Here is a 13,328-nt window from a genome sequence, read left to right on the forward strand (position 1 = left end):
TAATGGGGATCCATAATAAACCCCAGGAAGATTAGCTGCTGCCTTGGCAGGAACTAATGGGGATCCATAATAAACCCCAGGAAGATTAGCTGCTGCCTTGGCAGGAACTAATGGGGATCCATAATAAACCCCAGGAAGAGTAGCTGCTGCCTTGGCAGGAACTAATGGGGATCCATAATAAACCCCAGGAAGAGTAGCTGCTGCCTTGGCAGGAACTAATGGGGATCCATAATAAACCCCAGGAAGAGTAGCTGCTGCCTTGGCAGGGACTAATGGGGATCCATTAGAAATACAAATTGGAATTTGTATTAAACACAGCAGTTTTTAATTTATTTTGTAGGTTTCATGTCATCACGTCTACCCGTTTTAATCGCCACAAGATAATGAAATGGAAACGCACCATAGCAGACAATTGTCGCATCTATTAACGTTCTAAATGTCAGAATTTAGAAACTGCACCTGGTGTCTCCAATTCTCCGGAGGCCCTAAGCAACCACTTATGTCACTTATCCCTGGGACCGGCCCTGGTTGTCTTGAAACCACACAGCCATGTAAACAAACAACAGGTGACCATTGAGAGGTGATGGTTGCATAGCTTTACTACACCTTTAACACACAAAATACAATTTGCTACGTTTCCTCGTGAAAATTTGTTAACATTTTTCCTCGTGAAAAATTCGCTAAAATGTTTCCTCGTGAAAACGCATTGTGTAAAGTTCAGTCATATGTGTTGGGAGCATAGTCAATCAGGCCTACAGTATGTTTCCCTGTGTCGTACTGTCACTTCCATTATTATTTAATCATCTAGACATCATACGAATAATCCGTTATTCTTCCACGCTATTTTGCTACGTTTGTGTGACTGCTTCCTGATTGATTGATTAATATGTGCTCGATTGATCCGGGAATAGTAGATGGATTACAGATCACACCTGTGAGCAGTGCATTGCATTCAACTGTACGGTTTTATTTTCATTGTGTGACGATCATGTCAAGTGGCAGTATGTGGTAGGCCTCTACATAGCAGTTTAACGGCAGAACGAAGAAGACCAAAGTGAATGTCTACTTACCAACAGATATTACCTGGAACAAGGCTAAAAGGGTTGTCTCGATACCATTGTCCAGTTATGTTATCAAATTCTCTATTGGCTAAACATACATTTACCCTGTAGCCTAGACATGATCAATCTAATAGTGCACAAAATACTGCTTGCAATGTTGTTTTCAGACTTTATAAATATTGTGGACCTAATATAAGCCTAAATATGAATAAAACTGTAAAGGAAAAAGTTATTCTTCATGTATTGGGAATGGTTTTTATTGTGTATGATACCTTATGAGAAGTTATCATGAGAAGCTTCGCAGGTGTTTCACTGAGTCAAATAGAGATTTTTGTAAAACCTTTATTTTACTAGGCAAGTCAGTTAGGAACAAATTCTTACAATAACAGGCCTAGGAACAGTGGGTTAACTGCCTTGTTAAGGGGCAGAACAACAGATTTGTACCTTGTCAGCTCAGGGATTTGATCTTGCAACCATTTTGGTTACTAGTCCAACGCTGTAACCATTACGCTACGCTGCCACCCCCAGAGTACTGGGAGTAAAAGTAGAGTAACCCCCAGAGTAAAGTAGCAGGTAAAAACTAGTATTATCCCAAACGTACTCCTGTTGATAACCCAGTGTGATGTGATAGGATTGAATCTATTGTCCCCGAGGGGAAAGTAGAGAGTGTTGCTTCCACATAAATACATAGAGTCAATTGATACAACACACATAGATGAACTTCTTGGTCGTTAGATGACGACTCCAATAAGTCACCAATGTGTTTAATAAGCCCAGCCTCGCTCTCTGTCAGGGCTGAGGCCAGGCAGACAAATCCTTTAGTAGAATATTAACCAGACCAGATGGTTGCCATGGCACAACTGCTGTAAATTCAATTTAAGGCAGTGCCATCATGACATCATCATCCAGCCAGTGGTGTGTGTATATATATATATATATACCCCTCCCCAATCTGAGGGACTTGAGACCGTTTGCTGGTTCAGGACAGGTAGGCTATAGTCCTAGATAGGAACCTACAGTACAGTTTAGGTGTATACGAGTTTGTGTGGGAGCCCTTTGGACTTTTAGAGAATCCCTCTTGGCCCTGTGCTGTGCGACTGTTTTAGCTGCTGAAGTGATTGTGAACCATCGACCGACCATGTGTTCGGGTAGCTTTGCCAAGTGTCTGGGTATCACCCTGATCCCCCTGGCCATCCTGTGTGTTCTCTGCAACATCCTGCTCTTCTTCCCTGGGGGGCTGGTCGCAGAAGACAATAACCACATCACCAATGAGGTGTTTTACTTTGGGGGTATCATGGGATCTGGTGTTATGGTAAGTCAACTGTTACTGGGGGAGTGGAAAATGCCAGGGCTTTAGGAATGGGGCTTTTAAATAACTTCCAATACTGTAACTCTTTCATATCAAAATGTCTCATTTCAACGGTTGTATTTGAATATCTCTATTCAACATGTGGTGAAACATAGAACATTATAAATATTTGGCTTGAGTCTATCAGAAAACAGGTGAACAGTTAGGTAGAGATACAGGTGTAGTTACTGGCCTGGAGGTTCTGTCTACATGACAGGATGGCTTTAGTGAGATGGATGGCCCTTTTAAAACGCTTTGTTTCCTTCTACACAATCTAGGCTCAGGATATTCATTGAGAGGTCAGGATATTCATTGAGAGGTCAGGATATTTATTGAGAGGTCAGGATATTCATTGAGAGGTCAGCATATTGATTGAGAGGTCAGGATATTCATTGAGAGGTCAGGATATTCATTGAGAGGTCAGGATATTCATTGAGAGGTCAGGATATTCATTGAGAGGTCAGGATATTTATTTAGAGGTCAGGATATTCATTGAGAGGTCAGGATATTCATTGAGAGGTCAGGATATTCATTGAGAGGTCAGGATATTCATTGAGAGGTCAGGATATTTATTTAGAGGTCAGGATGTTGTTTGAGAGGTCAGCATATTGATTGGGAGGTCAGCATATTGATTGGGAGGTCAGCATATTGATTGAGAGGACAGCATATTGATTGGGAGGTCAGCATATTTATTGAGAGGTCAGCATATTGATTGAGAGGACAGCATATTGATTGGGAGGTCAGCATATTTATTGAGAGGTCAGCATATTGATTGAGAGGTCAGCATATTGATTGAGAGGTCAGGATATTCATTGAGAGGTCAGGATATTGATTGAGAGGTCAGGATATTGATTGAGAGGTCAGGATATTGATTGAGAGGTTAGGATATTGACTGAGAGGTCAGGATATTGATTGCGAGGTCAGGATATTTATTGAGAGGTCAGGATATTGACTGAGAGGTCAGGATATTCATTGAGAGGTCAGGAGTGGGATTGGTGGAAATCATGTGTAGTCTATTATGCTCTGTGTCCATGCATATTGTATATTGCATTCACGTCTTCACTACAAGTCCTCTGTATGAATCAGAAACCAAATGTATGAGAACGACAAGTGTTTTCCTTTAACTTAAGTGATAATATTGAGGACAAGATTTTGTACCAGTGAGTGTATTGTTTGATGTAGAATCTTTATATGAGGTGCAATTGAAATGATCAAAATGAAAGCCTTTGTGGGGGGGTCTTGTCCATTATGCTTGTGTGATTACAGCACTGTTAGAATTTTAGGAAAAGTTTAGGAAATGATCACAGTGTTCAACGTTGCCAGTTTGTTTCTGCTTCTAAAGCTGTTGTCCTTCATGTCCCTGATGACAGAAACACTCCGTACTAATCTGATTCCAGCCAATATGATTGTCTGGCTATAGGGAGTATTTAGAACTGTTTTCCTGGTATTATCCTAATGGTTGTGTATCCTAATGGTTGTGTATCCTAATGGTTGTGGGTGTCCAATAGTTGTGTATCCTAATGGTTGTGTATCCTAATGGTTGTGTATCCTAATAGTTGTGTATCCTAATGGTTGTGGGTAGTATGATGTCTTTCTGTCCAATAGTTGTGTATCCTAATGGTTGTGTATCCTAATAGTTGTGTATCCTAATGGTTGTGTATCCTAATAGTTGTGTATCCTAATGGTTGTGTATCCTAATGGTTGTGTATCCTAATGGTTGTGTATACTAATGGTTGTGTATACTAATGGTTGTGTATCCTAATGGTTGTGTATACTAATGGTTGTGGGTGTCCAATAGTTGTGTATCCTAATAGTTGTGGGTAGTATGATGTCTTTCTGTCCAATAGTTGTGTATCCTAATAGTTGTGTATCCTAATGGTTGTGTATCCTAATGGTTGTGTATCCTAATGGTTGTGTATCCTAATAGTTGTGTAACCTAATGGCTGTGGGTGTCCAATAGTTGTGTATCCTAATGGTTGTGTATCCTAATGGTTGTGTATCCTAATTGTTGTGTATCCTAATAGTTGTGTATCCTAATGGTTGTGGGTAGTATGATGTCTTTCTGTCCAATAGTTGTGTATCCTAATGGCTGTGGGTAGTATGATGTCTTTCTGTCCAATAGTTGTGTAACCTAATGGCTGTGGGTGTCCAATAGTTGTGTATCCTAATGGCTGTGGGTGTCCAATAGTTGTGTATCCTAATGGCTGTGGGTAGGATGATGTCTTTCTGTCCAATAGTTGTGTAACCTAATGGCTGTGGGTGTCCAATAGTTGTGTATCCTAATGGCTGTGGGTGTCCAATAGTTGTGTATCCTAATGGCTGTGGGTAGGATGATGTCTTTCTGTCCAATAGTTGTGTAACCTAATGGCTGTGGGTGTCCAATAGTTGTGTATCCTAATGGTTGTGGGTGTCCAATAGTTGTGTATCCTAATGGTTGTGTATCCTAATAGTTGTGTATCCTAATGGTTGTGGGTAGTATGATGTCTTTCTGTCCAATAGTTGTGTATCCTAATGGCTGTGGGTAGTATGATGTCTTCCTGTCCAATAGTTGTGTATCCTAATGGCTGTGGGTGTCCAATAGTTGTGTATCCTAATGGTTGTGTATCCTAATAGTTGTGTATCCTAATGGCTGTGGGTAGTATGATGTCTTCCTGTCCAATAGTTGTGTATCCTAATGGCTGTGGGTAGTATGATGTCTTCCTGTCCAATAGTTGTGTATCCTAATGGCTGTGTATCTCTTTCTGAGCAGATGATCTTCCCAGCGCTGGTCTTCCTGGGCCTTAAAAACAATGACTGCTGCGGTTGCTGTGGCAATGAGAGTTGTGGAAAGAGATTTGCAGTGAGTACATGGGAACAAACATATCCATAGTAACTTTCCTATATACTGTAGGTGTTCTATTCAGTTAAGGGCCTGATTCAGACACCTGTCCTACAGGCCTTTTCGACACACTTCTCAGTAGATGGTACTCAGACTTATCTTATGCAGTTCCATAATGCTTTGCAGGCGTGGTTCCCCTGTGCACGGAATACATTTTATTCAACCGCTGAAAACCCTCCCACTTGTTGGCCAACAGATCTTCTCGTGGGATTTTTCATACAATAGTACATTTATCTAAAGCCATCTCTTTAAATTTGGTTTACCTTTAACGACAGACTCACTAGAATACATGGCGAAAACGGTTCAGAATATTAGGGATGAATGACAAAAGGCTATCTAAATACATGCATATCATCTCCTGTTCAGCACCAATTGGTAGATTTAAAAAATACTCTGATCTTGAATATTATTTAGGGTTAGAAAAGCATCAATAAAAACAACAGGTTTGGAGCGCCTCGTTATATTGGTGAATCAAAAATACAGTGATTTGACTAATCATGTTTAATCCCAAAAAATATTGGATGTTGAGAAAAGTGTACAATAAGGATTGGACAGTAGTTTTATAAATCTACCCTAATAATCCTCACTAGTCATGGAACTGTGATGACAACGGTCCAGTCGTCGTGAACCGTGAACCGTGCGCCAGGCTCCAGGTTTAAACTGCTACAGTATGGTCTGTGTTCCATGATGATTCAAAGAGGTCACATGTCCCACATTATTGGGCTGCTTGTAATACGTTAGCCAAATATGATCCACTAATGCTAGAGATCCTCAGGATCAACCACACTAACGTGACAGAGGAAAGAAAGGTAAACTAACAATTTAAAGGAACGATGCTAAATTTAAGGAAACTAACACTAAATAGACATTTATAAATGTATGTGGGTATAAATGACGGTGGCTACCGATAGTGGCTAATATTTAACAGGATACAAATTGTAAAATATACAGTGAAAGATCCGGGCCTATAATTAAAACGTTGTAGAAATCATAAATCAACTCGGTAGGTTTGACGCTACACTGTAATTTGCTCAAGGCTACAGAAGCGTATAGCTTGGGTCTCCACATTTCATCCCAAGTTACAAGGCCAGCATTTCATAAACTTACTGTGGAAAAGGTGCTATGTGTATATGCTTCACTTTGCTTCCATATGACTGGTTTCACATTGGTCTCCATCAATTACAAGGTAAAATAAATCTAAAACAATTGTCATTTATATTTACAATCCCTTTATCAAATCGGTTTACTCATTTACCCAGCTCTTATCAATAGCTCTTATCAAGTTGTAAATGACAGTGTATTTGGTGTTATGTCTTATCAGGAAAAAGAAAGTAGATGTTGTTCCACTCGGAACCTTATTCATCGTTTCATAGTTTCATTATGAGGGAATGATGTCACGGTCAGAATACGGTGTGGACACAGCTCTGCCACACCTTCATTGTTGGGGCGGCAGGTGGTAGTTAGGGTGGTAGTTAGAGCGCTGGACGAGTAACCGTAAAGGTTTGCAAGATCGAATCCCCAAACTGACAAGGTAAAAAAATCTGTTGTTCTGCCCCTGAACAAGGCAGTTAACCCACTGTTCCTAGGCCTGTCATTGTAAATAAGAATCTGTTCTTAACTGACTTGCCTAGTTAAATAAAGGTAAAGAAAGTAGATAGATGTTGTTCCATTTGGAACCTTATTCATTGTTTCATAGTGAATAAAAGGTGGTGGAATTATGAGGGAATGATGTCACGGTCAGAATATGGTGGAGGCACAGCTCCACCACACCTTCATCTTCAAGGTGGAGATCTCATTGATCTCCACCATTTAGAATGCTATTCTAAATGGTTCAGTTTAAAGGTCAAAATGTAGAGAGAAAAGAGCATAGAAAGGGAATTATGTTTCATTTACGCACGCTGAATTCAGGTCTGGGAATTTACCCTTAAAGCACAGGGCATCCAAAGCAGTGTGCCATACTTGTAGACCTAACCAGCCTCACACACAAACAGTAGATATAACACCTAGATTTTGATCGCCCCAAAGCAGGGAGTTCAACTGACATTTCCCATGCCTCCTAGGGACAGAGCCTCCATTATATTGGTGGCCAGCAGATAGGAGAAACAAAGAGCTCTTACCACCTGATCAATAGTATCATTCCATCTCACACTGGTACCATACTGCATCGTAGGAGGGTGCTGTTGCTCTCAACTGATTTTGGGCAAAATAATCAATTGATTGTTTGCCCAATGTTGCATTGGTTAGTTCAAGGAAATAACTCTTGCTAAAATACAGTATCAAACTGATCCCGGTATGAGACCTGGGCCCGTATCCACAAAGCATCTCAGCATAGGAGGGCTGATCTAGGATCAGTTTTGCTTTTTAGATCACAATGAATCAGATTTATATGGGCAGATCCTAGATCAGTACTCACCTACTCTGAGACGCTTTATACAGGCTCTGAAGTCCATCCCAACATCAGTATGAACCCTGAAGACTAGTGCTAGTTCATCCTACCACAGGTTTTAGCTCAGTGGACTAACATGGTCTTCTTAAGTCACTTTTCTTGGATAGACTGGGTTCAATACCCAGATTGATTAAATTGGACCTCTGTAACTATGATCAGTTTCTTCTCCTCAGATGTTCACCTCTATCATCTTTGCTGGGGTGGGGGTTCTGGGGGCCGGCTACTCCTTCATTGTGTCTGCTGTTGCCATTCACAACGGACCCAAATGTCTCTATACGAATGGCACAACAGAGTTGTGGACCAATCCGTTTGTCAACGGGTAAGAACCCGTTTTACCGCTCAAACACATTGTTGGTAATACATTGTTCATGTTGTGACACAATGTATGTAAATCACTCACTCACTCACTCACTCACTCACTCGTTCATTCACCCACATTCATCATGAATACACATGACACAATTTATGTAAATCACTCATTCACCCGCATTCATCATGAATTACACATGACACAATTTATGTGCAGTGTGCTGAGTCTTATTCAACTTTTTCTGAACTCTCTGTTGTCCACCAGTGACTACCTGAATAACCACACCCTGTGGGAGGGCTGTAAAGAGCCTGAAGGCATCGTGACCTGGCACCTGACTCTGTTCTCCATGCTGCTGGTCATGGGTCTGCTGCAGGTTGTGCTCTGTGCCATCCAGGTCGTCAACGGTCTCATCGGGGCCATCTGTGGAGACTGCTGCGGCTGCTGTGGTGGGGGTAAGAGGACCCTGTTGTATTGAAACAACCTCTAGTCTAGCCCATAAACCCAATTGGTACACATTTTTTTCCAGTTGACCACACCTGATTTAATTAAATGTATTAAATATGAGACTTGGAGCTGCTCAGCCCCAGACCTAGCTCCACCCCCAGTCCCAGACCTAGCCCCACCCCCAGTCCCATCCCTCCAATAAGGGCTAGATCCTAATTCTTCCACCTGTGTCACTGACCTCTCAGCCATGTGTTATCTGACCATGAACTTCAGTAAGCTAAGCAACAATTTGCTCATCCATGATTGACACACCAATACACTGTATAAATATGTGTGTTTGAGTAAGACTTGATTTGAATCTTTTTGGAAAGTTATTGTCCTGTGTTTGTTTTTCAGAGTAGTGATGATGCCGTCTGAGGATCCGTGAACCCCTCAGAAGAAGACCGAAGACTTCTTATATCAACAACACTGACTGGCTTTCTATGAGGTCCATATGATTTTGTTAAATATTTGTAAAAAAAAAAAAAAAAAAAATATTTTTAAAATCGACCATTTCCAAACCTACCTAGCTTGATGGCCTTTTGCTTGGGTGGTCGGTCTTATGACAGCAGAGGACATTTAAGAGCCACATTAAGTATTTCTATATTTAACTTTTTAAAATGTAATTAAATCAAACTTCTTATATGTTAAAAACATAAAAGCACTTTCAACATTTCATAGTATAATTCCATATTAGTTTGTACCTTAAAAAGACAGAACACTTGGCATCTATTAGATATTAGTCTCTGGGCTTATTTCAATTGCAAATTATTTTCAACATTCAAAAACACATGAAAACCCCCTTCATAGAGGTTTATGACAGAGTGTGTGTACACTGTGGGCCACACCTGTGTGAGTCTTATCGGAGAAGGCTTGTGGGTGTCATTTTATAACTTTATTCTTGCTAGTTCCTGTTTGATGGAGGGACATGACGAGATTCCCTCCTCTGTGTCAATGTTTACTGTAACGCCACAGGGTTACTAAGGAGTCTGTCGTGTCGGGTTTTCAGCGACTTTATGGTGGGTTCCGCTATATTATACAAAACACACTGCAATGTAGCTTTCTCCAACCCTATTTACATATATCGATGGTAGAACCTGAACATTTACATTCTTGTTAGAACATTCACCCAGGACTCTCTGGAAAACAGAGGCAATTGTTCCTGAGTGGATTATCCTAGCTAAATAAATACAAATGAAATTAAACTTTTACTTTATATACATTTCTCTGGGTAGACCAAGTTGTCCTTGGTGGGAAGTAATTGGACTGCTCCCGAAGGTGTGGGGGGGGGGTGTATGTTGTTTTGTATACTAGCTTATTTTACCTAGAGAGTAATAATGTTCGTAGGTCATTTTTGGTTCCCTATACGGTTGTGTGTGATCTGTGGCTTGTTGTGATAGTGATCAAGAGTGATCTTCTGTAATAAATGGCATCAATAACAAATAAAAACAACACAAAGATCTACGGTTCTGAAGCCATTTGATTCTTTATTTATTTTTTAAAAACATGTTACTGTCATTTTCAGACTCCTTGCCGAGGTTACATCATGTAAAAATGAAGTCCACACTGCCGGGATAGGATACAGTATGCGGCCATTTTGTTAGTCTGATTTTCACCACCAATGAGCATGCCTTCAACATTCCAAGACCCTGTAACTACTGACAACACACCCCCGTCCCCATCCTACCATGCAGCTGTAGCCTAGCCATTGCGCTATACTGCGCTATATATTGCTACATCCTGTCTATTCCAATCCATGTCATGCCACTCTATGCACCTTTAGTCAAAATATGTGCTCCACACCAAACCATTTCCTCAAACGGTATAACACCACCTCTGTGTTCTATGTTCTCATAGAATCTCTTTCATCTGGTCGTAATATCCCCCAAAGTATAGATTTACAAAAAGACAATCTGATACAAATGCTATCATCCATTTAACTTGTGTCCTTCATACTGGTGCAACCTTGAATTGTGTCCCCAGTAATGGTGCACCGACAGCCCTGCCAAGTTTCCCACCCTAGAGCCTGGAACAGCACATTATTCAAACGAAAACACAAAACAGGGAACCTCCCTGACACAGAGACACCAAGACTGGCAGCTGTGTGATTGGATTAATAACCTTGTTTGATTCTAAAAAAGACCTCATCACCTCTCACTGGAGCCCTTTTCATCAGCTGTGCATGAGTTAGCATATTGCTAGCCCTGTCAGCTAGCCCTGTCAGCTGGACCTGGGCATGAGTTAGCATGTTGCTAGCCCTGTCAGCTGGGCATGGGCCCGAGTTAGCATGTTGCTAGCCCTGTCAGCTGGGCATGGGCACGAGTTAGCATGTTGCTAGCCCTGTCAGAGCTAGCCTTCTTTGGCCATGCCTGGGTAATAGAGGCCTCCAATCTCTGAAACCACACCACATCGTCACACCCTTTCCCCCAATCCAAGGACACAGGTGGTAGTGATGTGATAACTGTGTGCCCCCACTTCAGCTCGTCACCTCTCACGCCCCTCTTCACCTTGTCCCTTCTCACACCCCCAGTGTGTTTTGGCGTGCATAGAACACCCCCCTCACCCTCCCTAAACTCAACAACCTCACCCTCCCCTAATTCACCTGCCCCTACCAAGGATCCATCACTTCCTCGCCTTCTTAGTTCTAACATTCTACATAGTAACCAGACTCAGTATAGTCATAATATAAGGTCGGGCTATAGACCACCTAACGCTAGGAATAGCAAATATGTCAATCAACATGCAAATACAAAAACTGAGACAAATGTAGAAAAAAAAAAAAGATCAGAGCAGATTGTGTTGTGGGGTTGGCATGTTAAAAACAAGATCCGAATGCTAACCCCATGCCAATCCAATCTGACAATTCACTAAAAATCCTCTAAAAACATATAGGCACAATAACCTCTGACCCCATGAAAAGACTATTGTTGCATAATTCCCCGTAGAACAGATATTAGAAGGGAAAAAAAACAAAAAAAAAGTGTCCTTTTTGCAAAACCCCCCCCAAAAAACAGACCGAAGATGAAGGAGAGTTTGCGTATGAAGGATTATCAAGCGTCAACGCATATAGAAACAAAAACGTCTGGTGATCATCTAACTTCAACATTCACTTCATGATCAGATATATTTCAATCATTTTGCTGATTTGTAGTGCTTTGAAATCTCAATTTCACAAAAAAAATGTTTAAATTTTTTTTTTTAAATTGAACAAAAAGGAATAGAATCATAGCTCTTGATAAATACAAAAAATGCTAACTATATTATAAGTCAAATGGCACCAGATGCAAAGAACCCATGTAGGCTATTTTACAGATCAGAAAAAAACCTAATACTATAGTATGATATATATATTTTTTTAAGTGTACGTATTAGAATACAGAATTTGACATTGTTTCATAACTGAGGCATGATATTTTAGTGTTCAATTAGCTACATTGCAGTACAATTATTAAAATGACAAAAAACTAAAAACAGTTCTGTTTAAAAATCAAACTAAGTACAATTTAAAGTTTTAAAGCTTTTGTAGTGACATTGTAGCGAACAACAGGAAACATTATTTGGTATACAACACACTTTGTTCCCATGGCTACTAATGCTGATGTAGAAGTGAATCTGCAGTTTTTTTTATGAACAGAAACAACAGTAACAGTGTGGATTTTTAATTCAAACCCAAACTGACAGTTAAAATACTGTTGGTGATTGATCATTTGTTAGAGAAGAAGGTTTACAGTGCTGTAGCCGACAGACGTGCACTACTAAGAACCTACAGATGGGACAGCCTTGTTGCCAGTAAAGAGCCATTTCATAACTACAGTAGCTGAAGCAATAGCGCCACCTATTGGTAAAAAAAAGCCTCCCTGCATACATTTAGTCATGACAAAGCAATACCATTGGACGCCAATACATTTTTTTTCACCAAGTACTTGTTCCACATAGAGTGTCACACCAAGAGAGACAGGAAAGCTGTAAAAAAGATCTATTGTGATTCAAAAACCAGGGTGGGGAGAGTCTTACAGAACATACAAAATGTAACTTTTGTTACATTACAGTATCCACTAACACGTGTCCTGATTTGATTTGTTACATTACAGTATCCACTAACACGTGTCCTGATTTGATTTGATTTTGATTTGTTACATTACAGTATCCACTAACACGTGTCCTGATTTGATTTGATTTTGATTTGTTACATTACAGTATCCACTAACACGTGTCCTGATTTGATTTGATTTTTGTTCTCTCAAGGCTTCGGTTAATACTCTTTAGATATCTTTAACCTGAACTGAACTCAGATTGATAGGTGGTCGGCCAGACAGAGGGGGTATTATTACTGGACACGTGAAAAAAATCAATCAAGCTGATTTGAATAGGTCACTAAAGGCAGCACAGACAGAGTCTTTAGATACTTGGAGTCTTTCGTCCTGTTTGTTGGGCGTGTGTGTGGTGTGTGTGTTTGTAGAAGGTGTGTGTGTGTGTGTGTGTGTGTGTGTGTGTGTGTGTGTGTGTGTGTTTACAGCCAGGTGAGGAAGGGCTCGCTCTTGTTGAGGACTGACTCCACATCGTTGAGAATGGGAATGAGGTCCGCTCCCTCCAGGGTTCCCAGGTCCACGTTGGTCCCTGGCAGGGAGTCCAGGAAGTCTGGGAAGCTGCTGTGCTGAGACACGTTCATACTGCCCGCCTGGGCCATGCTCTCACCTGGAGGGAAGGGGGGAGAGAAGGGGGAGTCAGTCAGTGAGAGAGAGAGGGCTCGAGAGAGAGTAATGATAGCAGTTTAATGGTGACGTGGTGGTAGTAGTAGTGAT

General features: G+C 40.8%; 2 protein-coding genes across 3 annotated transcripts in view; one reads left to right on the forward strand and one right to left on the reverse strand.

The window, feature by feature from the left end:
* Nucleotides 1–2,006: 2,006 nt before the first annotated feature.
* Nucleotides 2,007–9,990, forward strand: tm4sf4 (transmembrane 4 L six family member 4). Its single transcript, XM_024422394.2, has 5 exons — nt 2,007–2,373; nt 5,159–5,248; nt 7,907–8,052; nt 8,308–8,495; nt 8,884–9,990. Exons 1-5 carry the CDS (start codon nt 2,200–2,202, stop codon nt 8,886–8,888), a joined length of 603 nt encoding a protein of 200 aa, XP_024278162.1. The 5' UTR covers nt 2,007–2,199; the 3' UTR covers nt 8,889–9,990.
* Nucleotides 9,991–12,823: 2,833 nt separating this feature from the next.
* Nucleotides 12,824–13,328, reverse strand: part of wwtr1 (WW domain containing transcription regulator 1) — a 75,785-nt gene continuing 75,280 nt past the window's right edge. For both annotated transcript variants that reach the window (XM_042322546.1, XM_024422619.2), the window contains exon 6: nt 12,824–13,221. In XM_042322546.1, the coding sequence (XP_042178480.1) occupies nt 13,037–13,221 (185 nt within the window). In that variant the 3' untranslated portion in view covers nt 12,824–13,036. The remainder of the gene's footprint in view (nt 13,222–13,328) is intronic.

This window comes from Oncorhynchus tshawytscha, linkage group LG05, assembly GCF_018296145.1.
Source record: "Oncorhynchus tshawytscha isolate Ot180627B linkage group LG05, Otsh_v2.0, whole genome shotgun sequence".
NCBI lineage: Eukaryota > Metazoa > Chordata > Actinopteri > Salmoniformes > Salmonidae > Oncorhynchus > Oncorhynchus tshawytscha.